The 27,610-nt window shown below is 44.1% G+C and overlaps 1 protein-coding gene across 2 annotated transcripts in view; it reads left to right on the forward strand.

Annotated features, from left to right (window-relative positions):
- Positions 1-10,707, forward strand: part of LCP1 (lymphocyte cytosolic protein 1) — a 60,817-nt gene extending 50,110 nt beyond the window's left edge. For both annotated transcript variants that reach the window (XM_039484873.1, XM_039484867.1), the window contains 7 exons: positions 43-238; positions 2,419-2,497; positions 2,806-2,920; positions 4,455-4,588; positions 5,393-5,516; positions 7,144-7,268; positions 9,182-10,707. In XM_039484873.1, coding sequence (XP_039340807.1) covers positions 43-238; positions 2,419-2,497; positions 2,806-2,920; positions 4,455-4,588; positions 5,393-5,516; positions 7,144-7,268; positions 9,182-9,314 — 906 coding nt within the window. In that variant the 3' untranslated portion in view covers positions 9,315-10,707. The remainder of the gene's footprint in view (positions 1-42; positions 239-2,418; positions 2,498-2,805; positions 2,921-4,454; positions 4,589-5,392; positions 5,517-7,143; positions 7,269-9,181) is intronic.
- The last annotated feature ends 16,903 nt before the right edge of the window (positions 10,708-27,610 follow it).

Raw genomic sequence — 27,610 nt, forward strand, 5'->3', positions numbered from 1 at the left:
GTTTTCATGTTTTTGCTGACTGATGCGTTTGATATCTATTAGGAGAAGGATGACATCCAGAGGGCAGAGTGCATGTTGCAGCAAGCAGAGAGATTGGGCTGCCGGCAGTTTGTTACTGCTACAGATGTAGTCCGTGGCAACCCCAAGTTAAACTTGGCTTTCATTGCCAACCTATTTAACAGATATCCTGCCCTCCAAAAACCAGAGAACCAGGACATTGACTGGAGTTCTATTGAAGGTAAGGAAAATACAAATAAGAATTGTCATCCAGCCGAGGCCTCTGACTTTTAAAATGTAACTGAGACCTGGTTGGGTAATTCAGCTGTTAGCTCAACTTTCTCCTGATATGTACTTACTGCAACATTAGCCAAGGCAGGTTTGAGGATGGGATATTGCTGCATGTTACTTACATGTGGGTTCGGATATAGTTGGTTCCCTTCACTGTAGGTGTATTTTTTTGAATGCACTGAAGCTTTATGCCTCCTTGGTTTGTCTAGACTAGAATTTGTGGTCCTGTTTAAATTAGAGTTAATTGCCTAGGGAGGTTATGGAATCTCCATCACTGGAGATTTCTAAGAGCAGGTTGGACAAACACCTGCCAGGAATGGTCTAGATAATGCTCAGTCCTGCCATGAGTGCAGGGGACTGGACTAGATGACCACTTGAGGTCCCTTCCAGTCCTACAATTCTATGATTGCCAGTTAACTCAAGTTAAAAAACACGATGGAAATGCTACGCTAGGCACTCCACAAATGGTTTTTCCAGTTTTGTGTCCTGGAACGAACATTTATGAGATGTCTGGACTAGCATTTACAATTGTATTTGTCAATTAACTTGATTTAACTAGCAAACAGTTGAGTTAAAATAAGAGCAAAAACTCTAGTCTAGACAAATCTCTTATGGAGTTATTATGAGAAAGGCACAGTTTGCTTTGTTCACATCAGATCTCCTTTCTGAGCAAAGTGAGTTCTTGTCTTCTGTGGCACTCGAGCCACCTAAGCTTATTGACTTGAATGACTTCAATGGCCTTACATTTATTGTGAGCTGATCTTAGTTCTTTTATCCAATATGACAACTTGGAAATGTCCATTATAAACATATTTCCTTTGCATGTAAACCTCCTAAAAAACTTTTGCTTGGACTGAAACTTCCTGCTTTGTCTCAGCCCAAAGTTGAATTTTTCTGGGAGGAGGTTCTGCTTGGAGATTTTTAAGTTAAATGAGCAGAAAAAAAGTATAATTTCCCCTCTTTGCTAATATTTTAAAGACTTTTTCTGTGCACAAATAACTCACAAACATCTGAATGCAAAACTTTAAACTGCATGTGTCTAGACATCAGTCAACAACAGTCACTGATAGCTTTCTGAAGAATTCTAAAATATAGGTAAATTATAATCAATGAAAAGCAGGCTTTTGCACATGCTCAGTGTGACACTTCTATTAAATATTGTTGTATAGCTGACAACAACAACCACAACAACAACTAAGGAGTTCTTTAAATGCAATTTCGCCAGTCTGCAGTAGCAGCAGAGTTTTGCAAAGTGCTGATCTTTCTAGCCCAATGCAGCAAAATACCTAAATAGTGTGCTCAAAACTAAGCATAAGCATATGCATTTCTTCACACACTGCACAGTCAACCTGTGGAACTCTTTGCCAGAGGAAGCTGTGAAGGCCAAGACTATAACAGGGTTCAAAAAAGAACTAGATAAGTTCATGGAGGATAGGTCCAAAAATGGCTATTAGCCAGGATGGGCAGGGACGCAAAACCATGCTCTGAAGTGTCCCTAACCTCTGTTTGCCAGAAGATGGGAATGAGCAACATGGGATGGATCACTTGATGATTACCTGTTCTGTTTATTCCCTCTGGGGCACCTAGCATTGGCCACTGTCGGAAGACAGGAGACTGAGCTACATGGACCATTGGTCTCACCCTGTATGGCCGTTCTTATATTCTTATATGTTCTTATGAGTAGTCCTATTGAAGTCAATGAGATTTTTTTTGTGTGCTTAAAGTTAAGTAAGTGCTTTGCTGGATTGAGGAAGAATTCTCAGCTCCATACAAGATCAATCTCTTATGTGGTGTGACTGCAGATGGCTACTCATCATAAATCTGTATTTTCAATTGCTTCTAACTTTCTCACAAAGCTCATGCTGAAATGTCTCATGATTCGACACAGACTAAAGTTGAATTTCTTAAGTAAGTTTGAGAACAATCTGCTCAAATATGACAGTGCATATGGTATGTACAGAACATTACCTACTGTTCTGTACTCTCATATTTCACTGCCTGTTGATATCTCATTCTACATGTCATTTTAGTATGCAGTAAAATCTGCATTTATATTTTCCTTGTTGTAAAAAGTTTATTTCACTGAAGTGTTGTCTTGAGGATCTGTTGATTGATATTCTGTTATTTTAGGTGAAACAAGGGAAGAGAGGACATTTAGGAACTGGATGAACTCCTTGGGTGTTAGTCCCCGTGTCAATCATTTATATAGGTAAGGAAAGTTAACCTTCCTTTAGATGACTAATGTGATCTATGTCTTAAGGAAAAAATGTTTCTAGAAAACATGAACACATTGCTAGTCCTTATGAAAACAGATGTCTCTGTTTCATTCTTTAGGAAAATGTGATTCATTCTACTAATGCTTAAATTAGAATTATAGAATCATAGAATATCAGGGTTGGAAGGGACCTCAGGAGGTCATCTAGTCCAACCCCCTGCTCAAAGCAGGACCAATCCCCAACTAAATCAACTGGATTCCTTGCTCACATTGTAAGTCACAATATGTTTCCATTGTTTCAGTGACTTGTCAGATGCCATGGTTATCTTCCAGCTTTATGAAAAGATTAAAGTGCCGGTAGACTGGAGCAGAGTGAACAAACCACCATACGCTAAGCTGGGTGGTAACATGAAAAAGGTAAAAAAATAGGCATGGTTCTTATGAGGATATCTATTCCACTTCATCTACACTACTGCTTAAGTCGATGTAAGTTACATTGCTCGGGGGGTGCGGTGAAAAAAGCTTACATCAACCTAACTCTTCCACCTCTCAGGGAGAGTGATCTCCCATCGACTTATCGCGTCTTCACCAGACCCACTAAATTGACGCCGCTGCATTGATTGCAGTGGGGCTGATTTAGCGGGCCAGTGTAGACAAGCCCATAAAGAGCAATAGACCCATACATAGCCCCATTCATTACAGATTGTAATTTGTTGGTTAAGGACTCAGTTCCATTTTCAAACATGTGCATAGTCAAAGTGTAAAGTGTGGGTTACATTTTCAAAGTATTCTCAATCTGACCTCCTTTTGTGTGTATGTAATTTTGCACCTGCAGACAGTTGCATCTGTATACTTTTGAGTACAAACAATAGCATGTAGCATCTGCATGTGACAGATGACTGTGCTTAAAAATGTCTGTGTAGGGACTTGCATGTGCCAGCAAACATTGTTCTTAAGTAGATCCAACCAAATTACATTTTGTTACATCACCACTTGCATCCGAAGAAGTGGGTATTCACCCACGAAAGCTCATGCTGCAAAACGTCTGTTAGTCTATAAGGTGCCACAGGATTCTTTGCTGCTTTTACAGAACCAGACTAACACGGCTACCCCTCTGATACTTGACATTTTGTTAGTCTAATCAGTGTCTACTTTCCATGAGTTTTCTAATAAATTCAACAATGTTTCACCAGCTGGATGGATGGACAAACATTATTTGCAATATCAAGATACTTGACATTTTTCTATCAATCTTTAAAAATGTATTAGTGAATAATTTTTCCCGCTATCCAATTCGCTCTAATCACAAGTCCTGATATATGTCCATGATGAGTCATGTGACACCCACATTAATTCCAGCCCTCCAGATCACCTCCACCACATGAAAGAAATAAGCAGATTTTAAACATTCCTGACACAGATACCTGACAAGCTGGCTAAGAGTTCCCATCTGAATCTCCACTAACTACCCAGCTTTGTCCCAGCTATCACAGTGAGGAATTTTGGTCCAAAACATTCCCATACTATTTGTGAGTGAAGCAGCACAAGGTGACTAAAGGACCTAAAGCATTAATACTAGGGACTGAAAACCTCAGTTATTGTCCTACACAATCACTCTGTGCTGCTGGAGGTGGGCATGATTGCACAATGCTGTACACTGTGTCTCCATATTTCCTGGTCTGTGTGATGGCATTTAGGCTCTGATGATACACAATAGCGTTTCTGTGTTAGATTTGTCTAAGTTGCTTATCCTCATAGTATCTAGGGGCCAGATCCTAAATACGGCCAAACCCCTGTACTCACATTGAACCCCATTGGATGGAGCTGCCTGCCTGGATCCATTGGCAGGATCTGGCCTAAGTTCCCTGTAACAATTAAAGATAGCATGAATGCTCTGAACAGCAACTTTTTCACATTTACGAAGCACACTAACTGACTCTGTCATTAACAGCTTGAAAACTGCAACTACGCAGTGGATCTGGGAAAGAATCAAGCCAAGTTTTCCCTCGTTGGAATTGCTGGGCAGGATCTCAATGAAGGAAATCGCACACTAACCCTTGCCTTGATCTGGCAGTTAATGAGAAGGTATGCTAGTTGCACATACACCTACTGCTGTTCTGGTATGAAGAGATTCCATGGAAATGGGGTGCCAGCACTCACCACTGCACAGGAGGATCAATACCATTATTATTATTCCTATTGTCTGTATTGCACCATAAGTGTTCCTGGCCCTTCACAGACAATAATTAAAAGGCAGGTCTTTGCACCAAGAAAGGAGAGAGAGAAAACAGTGGAAGGTCAAGGGCTGAAACAGTAGCTGCTTTCTGTTATGGAAACACCTTGTTAGATCCTTTAAGGATGTCATGGATTTTCCATCCCTTACAGTCTGTAAGTCAAGACTGGGTGTTTTTCTGAAAGCTAGGCTCTAGCTCAAACTGAAGTGTTTGGCTTGATGCAGGAATCTCAGGGTGAGGTTCTATGGCCCGTGTTATGTAGCAAGTCAGACTAGATGATCACAGTGGTCCTTTCTGGTGCTAAAATCGACACATCTATTAGTATTTTTAGATACTGTGGGCCTGAGTCACCTTTACACTATGGTCCCTTTGCACCACTCAAGCCATATAAAAGGGCCTTAACATGGGAGTAAATGTAATTTGTACCTATTCTGAAGCCCCTTGATGCTGCCAGAGCAATGTTAAGGGGGCATAGTGTAAATGAGAATCAGCCCTGTAGTTTGTATAAGTTAACATAACATGAGGGAACAGAATCAGGTGTGAGTGAAGACTGCAGCATTTGGCCCTTGTCAGGTTTCACAGATACACTATGCTAAAATGCCAAGCTTTTTATAAAGCACGAAGGAGCAAACAGCATTTTGTCCTCTGTGTTAAGGTACACTCTGAGTATCCTGGAAGATATTGGTGGGGGACAGAAGGTCAATGACGACACCATTGTCAACTGGGTAAATGAAACACTGACTGAAGCTGGAAAAAGTTCAGTCATCAGTAGTTTCAAGGTACAGTATTTCATGATAAGTCTCTGTTTTGGGACCCCAGGTGGTTACATGTGTGTACTGTTGTTTATTTTTCACTGCATTTTCAAGGGATGTTCAGATCTAGGGGTTCGGTTCAGACTCATCTCTAGTTCAAACAAAAAAACCTTTTTTTTTTTTTTTAAATTACTGCATTTATGACATTCAAAAGCTGAAGCTTTATACCCTGCTTGGATCCATCCTGAAGGGACCTTTATGCCAAGTGAGGTGATAATGAGAGTTTTAATTTCTGCCAGTCGTCATCAGCCTCACACAGCTGGAAAGTCACTTCATCGGTGAATGGGGTTGTAGTGAGCCAGTGAATTGTACAGTAATGTCTTACATAGTGCAGTTGTAGCGTGTCGGTGCCAGGATATTACAGAGACAAGGTGGGTGAGGTAACATCTTTTACTGGACCAACTTCTATTGAGGAGGGAGAAGAGCTTTCGAGCCACACAGAGCTCTTCTTCAGGTCTGGGAAAGGAGTCTGGTGAGGCTGGGAATTCCTTTCCCAGACCTGAGGAAGAGCTCTGTGTGGCTCGAAAGCTCAACTCTCTCACCCGCAGAAGTTTGTCCAATTAAAAATGTTACCTCACCCACCTTGTCTCACACAATGGCTTGGCATTCTGTGGTCATAGTTGTTCATGGCATTCAATTTTTGTGACATAAAATCATTGCCTGTAGATCAGGGGCAATGGATTCTTCCAAAAAGTGTGTGTGTTGGTTGGCGGTGTGGGGGGACAAAGCCCTGCCCCCTCCATGGCCCCACTCCTCCTTTCCCTCTGAGCCCCCGGTCCCCCAGCCAAACCAAAAGCTATAGCTGGGTCAGGAAGCCCGAGTCCCTCCACCTGCCCAAGGTGGGGGGGCCCAAGAGCAACCCCCAGCCCATGTTCCTGCCCCCCGGGCCCTCTGCCCAGGGCAGGTGGCGGTTCCGCGGCTCCCCACAGCTGCCTGTGTGGCTCTTAACCCGACCCAGGTCCAGCTTACAGCCTGGCCTGGGGGTGGGGCCTTGGGGGCTGAAGAACTGCAGCCAGGCCACAGTAAGAGCCACCAGGGCAGGTGCAGGGAGCTGCAGACCTTCCATCTGCCTTGGGCGGACATGGGCCAGGGGCTGCTCTCGGGCTGCCCAGTCCCAGGCAGGTGGAGGGTCTCTGGCTCCCCCCACAGCTGCCCGGGCTCCTTGGGCCACTCTTACCTAGGCCAAGCTGCAGCTTCTTGCTGGCCGGGGGCGGGGCCGCAGGGGGAAGAAGAAGGGCAGAGGGCTTGCCTCCCCCTGTTCTGGCGCCCCTGCTATAGCTATAATAACATTGTGACACATATATTGCAATGCAGCAGCAAGATAACCATCCCAGGGTTATTGTGTGGACATTGCAGCTCCTTTTGACTCCACGTCACCTTTCTCTTCTTCTGCCCACCTCCTGGCTGGTTGGAGGGACAAGGTGGAAACCTGGTGACTCATTCCATATCTCAGCACCCACTGTGCTGCTTGTTGCAAAGTTCTAAACAGTCTGTCATTTGAATGACCCATCCACTATCCCTGAGCCATGATTATGGCTTTGTAGGACATCTGTCAATCTGTGTTTGTATCTAACTGTATTTTCCGTCTGTGCAGGACAGCAAAATCAGCACAAGCATGCCAGTCCTGGATCTCATTGATGCCATTCAGCCAGGTTCCATCAAATACGACCTTCTGAAAACAGAGGATTTGAATGAGGAAGAGAAACTTAATAATGCTAAGTATGTGCATGCCATGGGACACTAGGGATACATTACACTATGTTAGTTCTTTTGGAAAAAAAGATAATCACACTGTCTGCTTTTAATGTTTATTTCATCTCCCCCTCCCAACTGTTCTGTTCCTTTCACTGCTTCCTGTACTTGTCTTTCTTCACATGGCCCCTTTCTCCCCCTCTCCTCATGCTCATGTTTCCCTGTTACCTACTTCTCTTCTCCTTCACATGCGTCCTTGCTGTTTAGTTCCTTTCTCCTCTGCTGCCCTCAGCATATTGCCCCAGCCCTTTCTCACTCTGGTGGCTGGCAGCTCCAGTCCCACTGGTGAATCCAGGCCCTGAGGGCACCTCCTGTTTGCTATCTCCTTCCTCTGTAGCAGCACCCTGGTAAAGGCAGCTAGGTTGGCTCTTCCTTCTTGCTTCCAGCTGATTTGTAGGTTTATATTCTTTGTGGTGAAGTGCCTAGACACCAGTAGAAGTGACTGGAAAGACAGGTGAGAGCCAGCACCATCTGACCAGCCTGTTCTCTGCAGGTCACGAGTGCTCCCATGGGCCTCAGGATGGGAACTGCTATACTACAGGAGTGGACTTAATCACAGATATATTTCCATTTTAAAACTTGAAATTCAGCACTTCCTTTCCTGATCTGTCAAGTCTCTTCACCAAAGGAAAACTCCAGCTGACAATAAAGGACCAAATTCTGCCTATGCAGCCTCACTGACGTCAAAGTGATTGCAGCAGGCATAAATCAGGGAAGGGACTGGCTGAGAGTTTTTCTCTTTCTGTAGCATTAATAAACTTTACTTATTTAAAATAGGAACCAAAAAGTATTCTAGGAATATCACCCTCACCTCTGACTCCTTCCTCTCACAATAGATGTGTGCTTTGCTGTCTCCTGTCCTTTAACCCCACCTATAACTACTGCCTAATGGATTCACTTCTTCTCTAGTGTTTGGAGGCACTCAGATATGATAGTGATGGGGGGGCCATAATAGTCCGTAGATAGAGAGAAGCTTATTGAATACTCTGTCTTCAATTGTTGCCTCACATACCTCTAACTCCATCTTCAGTCCCTTCTGGTTTGGCTTCCAGCCTCTCTGCTCCACTGAAACTGCTCATACCTCAGTCTCTAACCTGTTCCTTGCCAAATCTCAGGGTCCCAAGGCCATTCTCATCTTCTTTGACCTTTCCTGCTGCTTTTGACACTGCAGATCATTCCCTCCTGCTTCCCAGCTTATCCTCCGTTGACTTTTCCAACACTTGTTCTCCCTGGCCATTCTTTTTGCATTTCTTCTGGTGTGTCATCTTCCTCCATTCTGCTATATCCCATGTGAGTCCCACAGGTCTCTGTTCCCTCCTCTTCTCACTCTACCTTCTATATCTGGGTGAACTCATCAACTCATAAAACTGTACTACTATCCATATGCCAACACCTCACAAATCTACCTTTCTACTTCTGGTCCGTCTCCAGCCATCTAATCTTAAATCTTGGCTTCACTCTCCAGCATTTGGATCTGGACATCTTGCCACCACATTAAATTTAATTATCAGAGGGGTAGCTGTGTTAGTCTGGATCTGTAAAAAGCGACTAAGAGTCCTGTGGCACCTTATAGACTAACAGACGTATTGGAGGAGCACAAGCTTTCGTGGGTGAATACCCACTTCGTCAGATGCATGCTTATGCTTCAATATGTCTGTTAGTCTATAAGGTGCCACAGGACTCTTTGTCGCTTAAATTTAATATAGTTCAAGCCAAACTCATGATCTTTCATCTGAAACCTTGTGCACTCCCCCATTCTCTGTCACTGTTGAACTCACCTCCAATCTACTGTTTATCTGTATGAAGCACAAGAAGTTGTTGAACAAATTGATTACTAAGGTTGCTTCTTACATTTCTTTTAATTTTTCCCCCCAATGTAGATATGCCATCTCCATGGCAAGAAAAATTGGAGCAAGAGTCTATGCCCTTCCAGAAGACCTGGTTGAAGTAAAACCCAAAATGGTCATGACTGTGTTTGCTTGCCTTATGGGAAAAGGAATGAAGAAAGTTTAAGCCATAAAAGACTGATACTCATGACTGGTATATGCCCCCTGACTCCCTCAGACCTGATGTTCCTCATAGACTCAGCTATCAAGGAAATATGCAGACTTGGTACTTACCAAAGCATGAATGCTAGGCAAGGTTCCAAATCATACAAAAGATGACATGCATATCCAGCAAAACAATCTACCATGTTCTGTATGGAACAGCAATGTGCTTGATTTCTTTGCCACATTATCCCCTTTGCTAGATGTAGCCTTTTCTGCTTCCTGAATATGTTTCCAAACAACACGAGCTTTATACGTGCTGATATTAATGGCTGTCCAGGTCATTGTCTGGAGGTCACCTGGCATTTTTGTTTTGGGAGCAAGATCAGGTTATAAACCTTTTTCAGGATTGTGAAATGTTACATTAACTCTGTTATGGGTGTTCACGCTTGTGACATTTACGCTATGCTTTCCTTCAGCTTGTACCTGGACCTACAAAAGAGATTTCCTTAAGCCAATGCAGGTACTGCATGGTGTCCTTATCAGTGTTTATTTTTCTGTGATAGTAAAATCCACTTTGTTGGGAAACTCTTGTGGCAACAAAAGTGCCAATTAAGGGCCCTATTGTGGCGTCCTTATTCAGACTAAGTAGTACTTTACACCGTGAGAAGTCCCAGTGATATCAGTGGCATTACTTGCAGAATATGACATTAATCATTGAATAAAAGGCTGGCCATCAGAGCATCCTAATTCTGTGATACCTTCACAGCCCATGTTGTGCAAGATGATCATTCATTTTTATTTCATGACATGCAAACAAAGCAAGAACATCCTTAAAATGAAATCTGTGCTAAAGAACTTAAGGAGAGCTCTACTCACGTAGTAGCAACAATACAGCTGGGATCAGAGTGAAGTGAACATAAGGCCACATAGTGACAGATTTATTTATCAAACAATAATTCAGCCCTGCTCACAACTTCGAACAGGCTTGCAGACAATACAAGGTATGCTACTGAGCACACAAGGGGCCAGGGCCCTGATTAAGCAAGGCAGTTCAGCATGTACGTATCTTAATTAGGCACATGCTTAAGTGCTTTACGGAATGGGGGCCCATTTCCTCAACTGGGGTAAAAAAAGCATAGCTCACATTGACTTCAAAATAGCTATGTAAGTTTACTCTAGCTGAGGATCTAGCCCTATCTGTTTTGAATGAAATACATTGCACTGAATCTATTCTTTGGCATGTGGTATTCATTGTTATGCTCATTAAGTGCATTCTACTGTAGTTCAAATGCAAAAGAAGTGAGTTTTGCCTTAATGCACATTCTTTCTCCCTGCGAAATTGCCTTAACGAAGAATAAATATACAGTGATGAGAAAAGCCTCTCTAAATAAAACAGCCTATAAGTCAAAATTTAAGGCTTTTCCTTTCAGTGATGTATGTGCTAATGATGTGATAAGTACTGTATGCTTGTGCAACTGACACATACAGATTTTAAAACAAACTCATGGGACTCAATATATGTAGACTTGTATGCTGGACTTGTACATCATTATATAATCCACCACTCCGTATCATCACACTTTATGGACACTTTACTGCTTTATTTGTTTTGTAATGGAAATGTGCTGTTAGGTGTACAATATTGATTAGAAAGGCTAGATTCTGCCACTCGTATTCATCTTGAGTAGTAACTTGCTCCTGACCAGATTCTGCTCCCTTGCTCGTATTGAGTAATACCTCACTATCTGAGTGGGCCCAGTGACTTCAGTGAGACGGTTGGCATGGTAAGGCATGGAGTAAGGATGTAAGGATAGCAGAATCTGGCCTTTTGTGTTTAGTTCTTTTGATTGAAAAGGGAATGCTGACGGAATCAAGTGCAACTCAAGGCGAGTAAGGGTTGCAGAATCTGGCCCTAACTGTATCGTAAAGATTTTGAAAGGAATATAATCCCATGGTACATTTAATTATGTCATGATACATCCCATCGTGTGATGTGTTGGTAGAGCAGAACAACTTTTTTTATGATACATTTGGATATGATTGGCATTATAAAAGTAGACTTCACCCCAGCCACTTCTGAGCAGGGAGGACAGTACTGGTTCACAGCCCGTGCCTCAGGCCCCTAGTTCCCACTCAGGGAGTCAAAAAAGAGTCTTATCCCCCCCTTATTCCTCTGCACAGAAGCTTAGCATGGGGAAATCACTGGTTCTCGAACCCAGGTCCACAGGCAACCCTGATAGCCCAGCTGTGATCCAGCAGCATGCTAGTAGCTGCTAGGCTGAGTGGTTAATGGAGCCTAGACCCACCAGAGGCACCACCCCCAGGAGTCCTGACTGGAGGAGTGTGTGTTTCCACGGATGGGTCTGGCTCTGCTACTTAAGCCAGAAAGAGGCACAGGAAGTTCTCTGGGCAACTGGGTGAGTTCCTGGCTGGCTGCTAACACTGGACCCTGCCTTCTCACCTGACTCCTGAGCCCTGATTCCCTGACTGGTTCTTGCCTTCTTGCTGTGTTCCTGATCCCTGCCCCCGTTCTTACACTCCAGCTCTGACTCTTGGCCCTGGTATTCAGCCTCTGAGTCCAGTTATGACCTTTGGCTCTGACTCCTGGCTCTGATTCCAGCTTGATCCTTGACTCTGGAATCTGGTGTCTGCCTCTGGTTCTGACTCTAGGCTCTGTTTTCTGGCTCCTGACTCCTGCTCTGACCACGAGGTCAGACTGTCCACATTCCAATCCCTAACAGTTTGCATGGACCTTTAGCCTCCCAGGGTCGACTCTTCTGGGAAAGATGCAAGCAGAAGAGCTCTCCCACTACACAGGTGCCAGAATCACTAAAGCGGGTAGCCTGCCAGCAGGCAGACAACCAAGCGATGCAGACCCAAATTACACAGCTGACAACCGAGAACCAGATGTTACAGGAACAAGTACTTCAGCTTCGCACTGAGAAATCTACACTTTGGACCTGGCCTGCAGCATTGCCCTTTGATCCAAGACCTGTGATTCCGCTACCAGAACCATCAGAGAGTCCAAGGTTTCATGAACCACTGCTGCTTCCTGTTCCTACTTCACCTGCAAGTTTACTTTTCCAATGAGGCCAAGGTAGGCCTGGTAATTAGCCTGTTGACTGGGGAAGCATTGGCCAAGGCCTTCCATTTACTAATGGTGACAGTCTAGTACAAGCCAACTGGAATGCCTTCCTAGGGTCGAGCTTGACTATCTTTGAAAACCCCTGTTGTGCCTACCCTGCCAAGTCTTCCCCATGAAAACTCCAGTGAGGGCAAGGCACAGCTGCCTCCTACGTGGTGCATTTCTGTCAACTCATATCAGACACTGAGTGGAACAAAGTGGCCCAGCTGTAACAAATCCGATGAGGCCTACAGAAGGAGGTTAAGGACAAGCTGGCCCAAGTAGAAACCCAACAGGTGTGGATGCCTTCATTGACCTCGCTATTTATAGTGACAATTGTTTGTGTGAGCAGCAGGAAAAGAGGGTTGTCACAGCCACCTAGCCCATGGCCCCTACTGTTAAACCCTGCTCAGCACACTGTGCTGATGTCAGTAGACCAGGCTTGTCAATAACTTAACCTTGAGGGAAAGGAACAATGACAACACCTCAACCTTTGCTTCTAGGCCACCCCATCTCAGAGACTCATAGACTTTTAGGCCAGAAGGGACCGTCATGATCATCTAGTCTAACCTCCTGCACATTGCAGGCCGCAAAACCTCACCCATCCACTCCTCCAATAGGTCCTTAAAGTCTATGAGTCTATGATTACATATTTCTGGACAGTCCAGATGTCTTCCTGTGCAGTGGGCCCTCATTGACACATGTGCAGCTGATAACTTTATGGATATGTTGATAGACCCAGTCTGCCCTGGACCTGAGAGACATAACTGATGGGTGCCACCTATCCTGAGGGCTGGTGAGTATAGAAATTGTATCTTTTGAGGTTCAGCACTGGGAAATGCTGCAATTTCATGCGATCCACTCACAGTACTTTCTTCTGAGCCTAGGCATCTTCTGGCCGACCCTCCACAACTCTCTTGTCCATTGGCAGGAACAAAGGGTCAGTTTTCTCTTGGAACTTTGCCAACAGCATTGCCTTGTTAAATCAGGAGTGGGGTCATGTACCTCTCCTTGGTGGGACTTCAGTGGAGGTGACTGGCCTGCCAGGTCTGTCACTGATTCTGCATCCTAGCTCCCTTTTAAATATATTGACTTTGCTGATGTATTCAAAAAGAAAAACACTGATTCCCTGTCTCCACAAGTGCCTTATAGACTTGCAAACAGAGGTGAAGATTCTGTTTGACCATGTTTATGCCACGTCAGAGCCTGAGTTGGTCATTCTATGCAGGTATCTCCAGGATAACTTGTTTGTCAATACACCTTGCTCACCAGGGCACCTGTCCTCTTTTAAAAAAAAACAAAAGCAAACATAAAGATGGCCATCTCTGCCTCTGTTTTGATTACCAAGCCCTGAACCAGATAACTATAAGGAATAGATACCCTTCTACACCTGCACCCCAAACTGTTGGGTCATGTGGGGGCCACTTGAATATTCATGGAACTGGACCTCCAGAGAACATATAACCTCATATGTATCAGAGTGGGAGATGGGTGGAAGACCTCTTTTTGGAACCGCTACAGCCATTTCAAGTACCTCATAATGCCATTCAGTCTATACTTTCCCCATTTTGACTTTATCTCCTTCTGGCTGGGATCCTGGAATGGCAAGGCTGACATGCTGTCCTAGAAAGGGGAGTACTGAGTTGATCCAAAGAGGCCTAATCAGGAAACCTCCTGCATCCTTAAGCCCCATAAATTTCTTGGCACAATGGTCAGCCATGATCTGCTTGTCCTAATCCAGGTCGCAACTATCACAGGGACTCCCACTGACAAACATGAAGCTATAAACTAGGAATCACACGACACCCGGAATGGACTAACTTTCACAAAGGAATACATATACGTTTCCGCTGGACTTCCACAAGTTGCAACTGTGCCACAATTCCCCCTGGGTAGGGCATTTCCACTCCCTCTAAGACCCAGTATTTAGCATCTTGTTCCTTTTGGTGGCCCTGAATGAGAGCAGTGACAACGGAATGTGTTGCATCCTGCAATGTATGCACCCACACCAAGATGTTGTGCAGTAAACTCCTCAGACTCTTTCAACCCTCTAGAGACTCCCCCTAGATTCTGCAGGGCTATTGCTTTATACTTCATCATGGAGCTACTTGAGTCTAAGGGGTATATGACAATTTTGACAGTTGTGGATCATTTCACAAAGACGGCTCATTTTATATGTTATTGGACTAACATATTTAGGGATCTAAAGGTGGATGACGCCTGGGGTTATTTCAGGTTGAAGTTGCAGGAGCTGTCAGAGGCATGTATCCCGAGAAAGGGAAAATGGTTCGTAGGTAGCAGTTTTAGACCGAACTGGATGAGCAAGCATCTTAGAGGAGTGATTAAGAAAAAACAGAAAGCGTACAAGGAGTGGAAAATGGGAGGGATCAGCAAAGAAACCTACCTTATTGAGGTCAGAAGGTGTAGGGAAGCAGTGAGAAAGGCAAAGAGCCGGGTGGAGATGGACCTAGCGAAGGGGATTAAAACCAATAGCAAAAGGTTTTTTAGCCATATAAATAGGAAGAAAACCAAGAAGGAAGAAGTGGGACCGCTTAAAACTTTAAACGGAGTGGAGATTAGGGATAATCTTGGCATGGCACAATATCTGAACGAATATTTTGCCTCGGTCTTTAATGAGGCTAATGAAGGGCTAAGGAATAGTGATGGAGGGACTGATGGGAATGAAGATATGGGGGTAGACATTACGGTATCTGAGGTGGAAGCCAAACTTGAACAGCTTAACGGAAGTAAATCGGGGGGCCCGGATAATCTTCATCCTAGAATATTAAGGGAATTGGCGAGTGAAATTGCAAGCCCATTAGCGATGATTTTTAATAAATCTCTAAACTCGGGGGTTGTACCGTTTGACTGGAGATTAGCTAATATAGTTCCTATATTCAAGAAGGGGAAAAAAAGTGACCCGGGTAACTACAGGCCTGTTAGTTTAACATCTGTAGTATGCAAAGTCATGGAAAAATTTTTAAAGGAGAGAGTGGTTACGGACCTTGAGGCCGATGGCAACTGGGACAAATTACAGCATGGTTTTACGAAAGGTAGATCATGCCAAACCAACCTGATCTCCTTCTTTGAGAAAGTAACAGATTTTTTAGACAAGGGAATGCGGTGGATCTAATATATCTTGATTTCAGTAAGGCGTTTGATACGGTACCGCATGAGGAATTACTGGTTAAATTGGAAAAGATGGGGATCGAAATGAAAATCCAGAGGTGGATAAGGAGCTGGTTAAAGGGGAGACTGCAGAGGGTCGTATTGAAGGGTGATCTGTTGGGTTGGAGGGGGGTTACCAGTGGAGTTCCTCAAGGTTCGGTTTTGGGTCTGATTTTATTCAATCTATTTATTGCTGACCTCGGAACCAAAAATAGGAGTGGGCTGATAAAGTTTGCGGATGACACAAAGTTGGGAGGTATTGCCAATTTGGAAAAGGATCGGGATATCCTCCAGGGAGATTTGGATGACCTTGTAAACTGGAGTATTAGTAACAGGATGAAATACAATAGTGAGAAGTGTAAGGTTATGCATTTAGGGATGACTAACAAGAATTTTAGTTATAAGCTGGGGATGCACCAGTTGGAAGTAACGGAGGAGGAGAAGGACCTAGGAGTCCTGGTTGATTGTAGGATGACTATGAGTAGGCAATGTGATGTGGCCGCTAAAAAAGCTAATGCGGTCTTGGGATGCATTAGGCGAGGTATTTCTAATAGAGATAAGGAGGTGCTAGTCCCATTATATAAGGCGTTGGTGAGACCTCATTTGGAGTATTGTGTGCAGTTTTGGTCTCCCATGTTTAAGAAGGATGAATTCAAACTGGAACGGGTACAAAGAAGGGCCACTAGAATGATCCGAGAAATGGAAAGCCTGTTGTATGAAAGGAGACTTGAGGAGCTCGGTTTGTTTTCCTTAACCAAAAGAAGGATAAGAGGAGATATGATTGCACTCTTTAAATATATCAGAGGGATAAATACCAGGGAAGGAGAAGAATTATTTCAGCTCAGTGCTAATGTGGACATGAGGACAAATGGATATAAATTGTCAGTCAGGAAATTTAGGCTTGAAATTAGACGAAGGTTTCTAACCATCAGAGGAGTGCAATTCTGGAACAGCCTACCGAGGGAAACAGTGGGGGCGAAGGACCTCCATGACTTTAAGATTAAGCTAGATAAGTTTATGGAGGGGATGGTATGATAGGATAACAGGTTTAGTCAATAGGTCAATAACGTGCCACAATGGTAATTAGTACAAAGGGTCAATGATAGGATATTGTTAGCCTTTTTCCAGAGGGTCTGGCTGGAGAGTCTTGCCCGCATGCTCGGGGTTCAGCTGATCGCCATATTTGGGGTCGGGAAGGCATTTTCCTCCAGGGTAGATTGGCAGTGGCCCTGGAGGTTTTTCGCCTTCCTCCAAAGCATGGGGCAGGGGTCGCTTGCTGGTGGATTATCTGCTACTAGAAGTCTTTAAATCATGATTTGGAGCATTCAACAGCAGAGTCAAGGGAGAGAATTATTTCAGGAGTGGGTGGATCGGCTTATGTGGCCTGCATCTTGCAGGAGGTCAGACTAGATGATCATAATGGTCCCTTCTGATCTTGAATTCTATGATTCTATTCCCTGCACCCACCTGCCCTCTCTTCCAAGGAAACCACCCAGCTATGAGTTAACCAGGTTGTCCACTTTCATGGGCTCCTGGAGCACATCCCTTCCAATCACAGTCCACAATTGATCTACTGTTTCTGGTATCAAGCCCTCCAAATATTAGGGGCTCACTCTTGCTCCTCTTTTGCCTACCACTCCCAAGTGAACGGCCAGCTGGAGAGAGTAAATCAAATACTAGAGTAGTACCTAAGGTGTTACATCAGTCATCAACAGAATAACTGGTCCTCACAGTTACCCTAATGTGGAGTTCACACATAACAATGCAGAACATGCCTCTACTGGGAAAAGCCCTTTCTGTAAGGGTCCAGGGTGTAGGTGGGCTGGCCTAGCAGTCACAGCTGAGCTGGGGGTGACACATCAGGAGTGGTAGTCAGTGAGCAGGAGTCAAAGGAATTGCTAGAGCCAAGTTCAGTAAGCAAGAGTCAGGGGTCACAATCTGGCCAGAGTTGGAGACCAGAGTAGTAGCAGGCCAGAGTCACGAGGCAAGAGCCAGCATCAGAGTCAGGCTGGGATTAGAGACCAGAAGATGAGGTTAAGTCTGGCATCACAGCAGACCAAAGTCTGTGCAGTTGCCCAGACAACTTCCTGAGGCACCCTCTAGAGTTAAATAGGGTGCTCAGCCAATCAGAGAACCGAAGGGTACTGTCACACTGGATCCCTTGGGTAGCACTTCCTGTGGCATCTGCTCTCCAAAGTGCTTCCTGACTGCAACTCTACATGGCTTCTTTGTGGCACTGTGGGAATGTCAGTTGGTCCAGGCTCTGCAGACTTGGGTTCTAATCTATAGATCTTTACACTTCTTTTGCAAATTATGGGGTCCATCCCCTATTCCACCCAGAGTTCCCTATGACCTCCTCCATCCCAGCAGTCTCAGATTGGATATAATAGATCCATTAGACCCAAGATATGTTAAAGAACTACCTTGAAGAAGCAAAAACATGTTACAGGCAATATGTGAATCCATAAGAGCAGAAGATGTGTCTCTCAGCTAAACATTACACATGGACAGACCCACAAAACTGCATTGTCTGTTTGTCAGCCCCTGTTGGATCCATAGACAAATCAACCCTGTCAGTTTTCAGCTCCACCTGCCTCAATCCCTCAGAATAGACACTTTCATATGTCTCTCCTAAAGCTGTGTATAAAGGACTCATTTCCCCATAAAACCCAACCTCCTTCCCATTGCTACACAGCCAGGATCATGACAAGTATATTGTGCATGATGTCCTCAATTGTATGTCAAGCATTGGTACTTGGTCGGGCTAAACCTGCCGTGAAAGCCACCCTAAGAAGCCTGGTCCAGTGGCACCTTGAAGGTGACCTAGGGAAAGGGTGATGTGAGGATCCATGGGTCTTGAACCTGGGTCTCCAGGCAACCCTTGTATCACAGCTACCCTCTGGCAGCTTGCTAGTAATGGCTGAGCTGAGTGACTATTGGAACACTAGCCTGACCAGAGGCACTGCTCACAGAAATCCTGATTGGAGGAGTGCCCAACCCCACCGACTGGTCTGGCTGTGCTATTTAAGCCAGAAAGAGGCACAGGAAGTTGTCTGTGCAACTGGGTGAATTCCTGGCTGCTACATCAGACCCTGCCTTCTCACCCTGAGTCCTAGTTTCTGTCTTCCTGGCCTGATGCTGATCCCTGCCCCTGCTCACTGACTTTGATTCTGGCTCTGACTGTTGGCTCAACTCTCTGACTCTGATTCTGATCCTGGCCTTTGGCTCTGATTCCTGGCTTTGACTCTGGCTTGACCCTTGGCTCTGGTATCCAGCTTCTGACTCTGGTTCTGACCATCAGCTCCACTTCCCAGCTCCTGACTCCTCCTCCAACCACTAGATCAGCCCATCCACATCTGAGTCCTTAACAGGTAGATCTGACTCACAGTCCAGCCCATAATGAACAGGAAATGGATCCACTGATGGGAAATGTGATTTTAGCATCTCCTAGTTATTTATTTTGACCTTTGCATGTATTTTGCACATTTTAGGGGACATTTATGCTGAGTAGTTAATGGAAGTCAGAGAGTGGGGTGAAGCAATAGTGCGTGACTAAGAATAATGTGGCAGGGGGGAACTGGCTGTTCCTTTGCACACTTTCTACTATTTGTTGTTTTTTAAAGGGTAGAATATTTCATGGACTCATAGGACTGGAAGGGACCTTGAGAGGTCATCTAGTCCAGTCCCCTGCACTCATGGCAGGACTAAATATTAGCTAGACCATCCCTGACAGGTGTTTGTCCAACCTGCTCTTAAAAATCTCCAATGATGGAGATTCCATAACCTCCCTAGGCAATTTATTCCAGTGCTTAACCACTCTGACAGTTTTTCCTAATGTCCATCTTAAACCTCCCTTGCTGCAGTTTAAGCCCATTGCTTCTTGTCCTATCCTCAGGAGGTTAAGGAGAGCATTTTTTCTCCCTCCTCCTTGTAACAACCTTTTATGTACTTGAAAACTGTTATGTCCCCTCTGTCTTCTCTTCTTCCAACTAAACAAACCCCATTTTTTCAATCTTCCCTCATAGGTCATGTTTTCTAGACCTTTAATCATCTTTGTTGCTCTTCTCTGGACTTTCTCCAATTTGTCCACATCTTTCCTGAAATGTGGCACCCAAAACTGGACACAATACTCCAGCTGAGGCCTAATCAGTGTGGAGTACAGTGGAAGAATTACTTCTCATGTCTTGCTTACAACACTCCTGCTAATACATCCCTGAATGATGTTCATGTGAGTTCTCTGCTTAAACAAACCTATTTAAATCTTATTTTATAAACCTACTAAAAAATCAGGGCAAGTCCCAAATAAAAGCTTCCTTTGAAAAAGAGATAAGTTTTCAAATATGTTGCAGCAGGGTCCAGTGAAGAGCCCAGAACATTATTCCTTTACTCTCTTCAAACAGCATGCCAAGACCATTCATGCACTGTACTATGTTACTCCAATGCTTTGCTATCAGCTCTCTACTGCTCCCAATACTAACAATGCAGTAGAGCAAACTGACCACCAGATGGCAATACATCTAGCTGGAGTTTTAACACAAATACGTGGGTATGTAACCATACAACTGTGGAACTGTCCCCCATGGGGAGCGGTGGAAGCACTTCACTTGGAATATTTAAACCTGGACACAAAATTAGATGTGCAATCGGCTACAATACTGCATTGTCAGGGCAATATAGTTACATGACCCAGCAGATCTTTCATTTCTATCATTTTATAATCTTATGTGAAAAATAAACCTGGAATAGCTACATTATTGTAGAATGTTATAAATATTTTCACTTTCACATACAGAAAATGGGACCTCGCTAGCATTTTGCTGATGGACTCAGGTGGTGTTTGAAGTTTTGCTTTGATGGACTGGTAAATGTGGCACAGAATGACGCTCTTAGTAGTCATTGAAAGGTACCATTACATGGCATTTTGATCATAGCACAGAAATTCTGAACTTTTCATTGTCTCTTTCTCCCTACTTTTCTATCTCCCCAAAAGGCAACAGCTGTTTTTTAGTCTTCACTTTCAAAGCAAGCTGGCTTTGTAAACTGTTTCATGACTGATTTTCAGTGCACAAGTCATCATAATTTAGAAAGATTAAAAAAGGCTTAGACTTTTATATGAATAAGAATAGAACATCAGCAGTTGCACTAGCTAGGATGAAAATTACAAGGGCTCAATCAGCATGCTTCAGGGCATAATCGGATCACCAGATGGAGTCAGAAAGAAATGTTCCCCCATGGTATAGTAGAGCATAATTAGGTGCATTATGAGGATTTTACACCTTGCTTTAAATCATGTGGTCCTGGCTTCTTTCAGAAACAGAATACCAAATTGGATGGATGCTTGATATGTTTTACTATGGCTGTACCAAGGTGTATATCTACATTATAATGATGTCAAACCAGAACTCTAGTTCTACAACATGTTGTTCCCCCTCTGAAGTTTGGTAAAGTTTGGATCCAGACATTAACTTTACAACTGGCCCATACCTATGACAGGGCCAAATCAGAACATTAGATTCTGGTTTCTAATGTGTTCAAACTTCAGGGTAATTCAGATCTGAATCCAGATCTGAGCTTGGGCCCATCTCTAAGAGATGCTGCAATAATCAAAGTAAAAGTGACTCTATTGCTGACTATGACAATTTGTACAACATGGGCTATATCTTGCTTTCATTCCATGTGTGGAACCCACAGGATGTAGCCCGTTAACTTTCACAAATGTGTTCAAAAGTCCCAGAATTCTGCATCAGTAGCTTATGTGACTTTGCTAGGTATGACGCTTCCTGGGATACCCAGGGTTGTGAGCCACCTCGCAACCACCTGCCCTGAACATGAGGAAGTCTTGTCTGTGCCTGCTGTGGGTCAGGCCCCTGACTCCAGCAGCCACGGGCAACACAAGCTCTCTCCTCCAGGCCTACACAGGCCCCACACTCTCTCTCTACAGGTTAGCGGTAGGCACACACCAATCACCAAGCCCGCTGAGCATCTCCCTGGAGCGTCTATCCCTTGGTCCATTGGACACATGCGGTATTCACAGATTACCTCTTCCAAAGAAGCCGTACACCCCAATTTACCAGTCTACCTCAGATCATCGCTCCACTTGACACATAGCACTTAGATATGTTTTTAGGGAAAACAAGTAAAAGATTATTTAACAAAGTACTGTGTAGAGATTTCTCATAATTTGCATTCTAGAGTTACCTAACTAGATACTTTCATGTCTTATAGAGCAATGCTCAACCAAGGCGCTTCCAGCAATTTACAGCCAGGCTTGATATGATCTTCCATTCATGAGACAAGGCATAATGTCAGCTTGCCTCCTTGATGAAAGATGCCGGGAGTCTCTTGTGCCTTAGACATAGCACGACAGTCCTTTATTCTTTTTCATAAACAGTGCCCCCTCATCCTCTCTTCCCCCTGCACCTCCCACTGACTGGGTTTTCCTGTGGCTTCCTTTGTTGCCCATTTAGCAATCTTTTGATTAGCATCAGGCTCAGTTTTCAGCTAAACCACACAATGGACAATACATAATGACCAGATAGGGAGATAAGCATCTGCTGCACACTGCCTAGAAGGAACCTGTCCAAGGCATGCCACCTTCTGGTCACCTGACTTACCTTAAGAACTTAATTTTCAGTATCAATACATGATTTCTTCAATATTACCTTTGCATACATTTCACAATGATTATGATGACCAGGAGGCTACTGGCTCTTGGTAGAGACCTCACATGCCACCCTTTGGTGAACTAATGTATATATATACCTGACTTAGGGGATCTCTGTTCACCCCATATGTCCTCAACCAGTTGGCATCAAGAGGTTCCCTGGGTCACATTAGGATATACAGAAGGTTTGTGTGGGTCTGTGGCAAAAGTGTGAACTTTGTAACTCTGTGATCCTATATGCGAGATATTATTATTATTTACTTAGATTGTGGGTGTGACTAAAGTGTGCTAGGCACTTTTCATACATAAGGAAGACAAGGCCATGCCCTGAAGAATGTCCAATCTAAACAAACTTTAAAAAAAAAGCAATGCAGGGAGAAATTTTAAACATTTAAAAATCTTTCTGAAGATACCTTTAAATGTTAACATCCTAGACGGCAAGATTGTCTTGCTAACACAGAGTCACACTTTTGAAAGGGGCCCCAACCTCCCCGCCAAATATGTACCTTCAACAGATATAAACAGGTGCAAGTGCAATTGATGGCAGTTAGATAGCTAACCATCTGAACAATGGATGTGGTCACTTACTTATGTAAATACTCATTTGCATCTCCAGCATTCATCCGTCCACCTGTCTACTGCATATCTATGCAGTGTTGTTGTAGCTGTGTCAACTCCAGGATATTAGAGAGACAAGGTGGGTGAGGTAATACCTTTTATTGGACCTACTTCTGTTGGTGAAAGAGACAAGCTTTTAAGCTACATAGAGCTCTGCTTCAGGTCTGGGGAAGGTACTAAGAGTGTCACAGCTAAATACAAGATCAGAAAGATAGACATTGCGTATCTAAGGCAGTTCTAATATGCTGGTTGCTGTAGCAGCTGGGCATCAGTGTACTAACAGCAGCAGGCACAAAACTGCAGTCGAAAATTGGAGACTGTTTTTAAAAAATTAGTCCATGACGTCTATTTCCTTCTGAGGAACTCTCCATCTATGACTTAGCATCAGCAATGACCTTGCCTCCTTTCTTAGCTAGTCTCAACTCAAATTACAGCTTTCTAGAAAGAAGAAACACTGAGGTGAATCCTAAGAATTTCGTCAGGAATCAGGGCCTACAGCAAAGCCAATCTCCGGGCAACCTGACGAGTGCCGGATCGGTGGGAGGAGTCAGCCGACTGGCTCTTAAGTCCAGCAGCAGCAGCAGTTCAGTGGCTGCTCAAAGCATCTGCCCATAGTTGTGACTGCTCCTGAGCCTGCTTGTTTCTCATCCTGCGTGGACCCAGACGTGCCCCTTCCTTGACTCACACCAGGTAACCCAGTTCTGATCCTCGGCTCTGATTCCTGATCTCTGACTTTGACTATGGGCTCTGAAACTGGTTCTGATCTGGGGCATCACTCCTGGCTCTTGACTCCGGCTTAAACCCTGGGCTCTGCCCTCTGACCCTGGCACTGACCTTGGGCTCTGATTCCTAGCTACAGACTCCTGCTCCAACCACTAAGAATGACTGCCCGAGTCCCAGTCACGTGACAGATCTTTTCTTTCTTAAAATGATCTTTCCCGTTTGAGGCTGATTCTATTATTTATGATTATTCTGTTTATTTTTTCAACTAAAAAAAATACAAAGTACAAAACAAAAAAATTAAGAAAAAAGCAAGAATTAGGGAAAATATAAAAGTGCATCTATGAGGACTGTTTCCGAGGACACATTGCTAATGACTGACTACTGCTCTTGGTAGTGGGAGCAGACAACCCAATGTAAAAGCTAATTTCTGGTCCAATTGACTTCAGTAGGACCAAGATTTAGCCAGAAGTGAATTACAGAATCGTATCAATTCAGACATACTAAAGAGTTTCTTATTTCACTGGTTTGATAGGCTGCAAATTGTTTCCTCAACCAGATGACAGAAGTTGGTGACATTGCCCATGTATGTAAACGATCACAGTATCCTGTGGAGATGAACTGATTCATGAATAAAGATGAGGAGCAGAGGTGTGGAGGAAGAAATAATTTATCAATTATATGCCATGGAAAAACTGAAAGATGGTGTGGCCTTAATGGCTGAATGAATTTGAGAGGGAGACTTTTAAATTGAGTTCTAATTCTGTTCTGCTGCACTCATAATAAAAAGCTGTTAAACTAATTGCATCCTTCCGTGGTTCATGAACAACAGCATTATGCTGCATAGTATGGAGGACAGTGGAGATCAGAGTTTAATTAGACTTTAGTCATTGTCCTTTCCATCATATAAAATGGAGAGCAGATAATTATTTTCCACTGATAATAATAAGAATAATAATAATTAATAATACCAGAGGTGGAAAGGGGGTAAGAATCTGTAAACATTATCCAGGGGATTTGTTTAGCAATTTAACCTGAATATAAACAACCTGAAGCATAACAACATAATTTAGTATGGCCTTTGGGATTTGTTTTAATCAGATGGGTCCACTGTTGCTATTATCAGCCACTGCAGGGACTCATCACTGATCAGCTGAAAACTAACAGGCTACCACCAGGAAAATAACAATGGAAAGAATATGCTAATACAAAAAAAAAGTTTTGAGAAATGTGGCTGCAATAATAATAATTATGCCTCTTAATGTTTGCTTTTTTAATAGATTTATCATTAGCAACCGACAGGCCAAACTTACATCTTACTCCTGCATCCTGAGTTGCTAGCATGGACCACAGCACCACATGGAGTCTGCTGAACTCAGTGGGACTCTGTGCTGGTGTGACAGATTTCTATTACCAATCTGCCTGAGGCATCAGGTGATAAGGCTGAGGTCACATGATTGTTTGGGGAGGAGATGACGAAACACACCAAGTGTTTAAGTTTTAAAGCTTCATTAATAAAATAATAAAATAACAGCGGCAAGTGCTGGGGTTGTCAGGGGGTCCACACATTACTCACAGGAAGGAAGAAAGTGTTAGTGCCCCAAGCCCTAACCCACTTTCATACTCACACCCACACTACCCAAGGCTGGCCAAGCCTGGGTGTAATGTAAGAAGACGGAGAGGGGTGGACAGGAGTTCTTGTCCTGGGGCCAGGTCATCCGGGGTTGCTGTAATCTCTTTGTTGCTTCAGCTCTCAGGAGGGTTTTAAGTCCTGGGTTCCTCTGGGGGGGTTCCGTTCAGGGACCTCTGCTCCTGATGCTCTTTGTTCTAGTCATAACCGGCTCTCTGTGGTCTCCTCAACTTTCCCAAAACACACCAGCTAGGCTTTGTTGTCCTCTTTGTTGTCCTCCATGCTGGCCTTTGCTTGCCTCGCTTCTTATGGGCTGGCTCTGCAGGTCTGTTCAGCTGAATCTTCCTTTCTTACAGCTGGTCAGTGGATTCCGGGCTCCCCTCTTTCTTGGCAGGCAGCCAAGAGTCATATGTGTGCTGTCTGTGGCCTTGAGCTAGCTGGAGTCAGCGTCTTATCTTTGGGCCTAATAGGAGCGTGGAGTTAACCCATTCTTTGCTCTCTTCCTTCTTCCCTCTCTGGCCTCTCGCAACCTGCAAAGGAATCTTCCATTCCACACTCACTCACACCTTTGACCCTTCCCAAAATGTCCTGCGATGCTTGCAACGGTGTTAGCAATATACAATGCTGATCTGCTGCAAATCCTACCTCGATGCCTCAATGTGGCGCAGTGGTGACCCTGGCTATTCGACAGCGATGGTACCGGAATGTATTCTCCGGCAGGTCTGACCATGCTATCAAGGTGTCGGACTGTCAGCCCAGCAAGAGGGTTGATTCCTCTGCGGAGGGGTGTATAATCCTTCTTTCTGAGGTTGTAAGCTAGCTAAATTGAGGAGGTAAATGCACCACTGACAGCCCAGCCAGTGGGTGGCTTAAAATAATGGCTAAAACAACACGGAAAACCAAGTCTCAGTTCTCTGCACGTTCCTCATTCCATGCTCTGGAGGCAGAGAGGCATTTGATCGACGAGAGGCTGAAAAGAATCTCAGGTGCCAGGTTGCCAAAAGGAAACCAGACAACTCTCTCAGTGTGCACTTATAACTGCAGAACACTGATGAGGGAGGAATCGATAAACCATCTCATGAAGGAAAAGGCAAAAACAGCCTGTGATGTGCTGGGTGTTTGCAAAACACGATGAAAGAAGGAGATGGAGGTCAGCTGGAGGGATGGAAGCACAGTAATTCTAGGAAAAGAAGAAGGCATGAGGACAGTTGGAGGAGTCGGATTCATCATAAACAAGGAATGGTCTTTGAAAATTGTCTCATGCCATTTGAAGTCATCGTGTATTGGAGTGCTTTACCGCCGATTGAACCGAAACAGCGCCCTCACAAACATCCAAATCTACGCTCCCACAAGTGCATGCGAAGATGATGATGTGGAAGGATTCTATCAGGAGCTGGAGGAAACCCTCACTCAGAGTTCCACATATACAATTGAGATGGGAGATTTTAATGCCAAGGTTGGAAGAGGGAGAGAAGGCAAAAAGTTCATAGGAAGGTATGGTATCAGAGAATGAAACGTGCAAGGAGAACGACTAGCTATATTGGTAGAGACGAGGAGAATGTTCATTGGTAACACCTGGTTCTGAAAGAAGGCCAACAGGAGATGGACTTGGATCGCACCGAACATGAAGACAAAGAATGAAATCGATTACTTTCTGATCGATAGACAATGCATTGTGCAGGATATTTCAGTAGTGCCATCATTTAACATTGGTAGTGATCATCGCCTACTGAGAGCCAGACTCACGTTCACTGTGAAGGTGGGGAAAAAGGCGCTGTGTATGGTGAACAGAAGGCACAAACTGGTAGCTTTCGGCGAGGAAATCCTGAAGGAAAACATTTCCAGGGAAGACTGGAGCCTCCTGGATGACTGCGACGATTATTATGAGAACTTCAGCAAGAGACTGGAACAGTGTGTGAAATCAGCTGAACGTGAAAGACTCAAAAGAGCTAGTGGAAGAATCTCAGAGAATACAAAGACCTTACTGGAGAAGAGGAGGAAAATGAAAAGAAATGGCAGTGACAGGCTTGAGTACTCCCTTCTCTGCAAGCTCATATGAATGAAGCTGAAGGAAGACAGAGAAATTTCAAACTGAAAAGCTCCTAAAGGCTGCTGAAGATCGTAAAAGTCTCAAAAAATGCAAACGGGAACTGGCGTTGTATAGGTCATCATTATTGGCTTTGAAAAACAAGGATGGAGAATCAGTAACTGATCAAACAGAGATGGAGGCAATCTTCAGGGATTTCTATATCCAGCTCTTTGCATCCCATATAGACGTCCCAATGACATCACTTCAACAAACTGATGAACACATACTCCCGGTTCTCATCAGCGAAGTCTGTCACGCAGTCCATCAAATGAAAGAAGGGAAGACTCCAGGCAAGGACAGTCTGA

This window comes from Mauremys reevesii, linkage group 1, assembly GCF_016161935.1.
Source record: "Mauremys reevesii isolate NIE-2019 linkage group 1, ASM1616193v1, whole genome shotgun sequence".
Lineage (NCBI taxonomy): Eukaryota > Metazoa > Chordata > Testudines > Geoemydidae > Mauremys > Mauremys reevesii.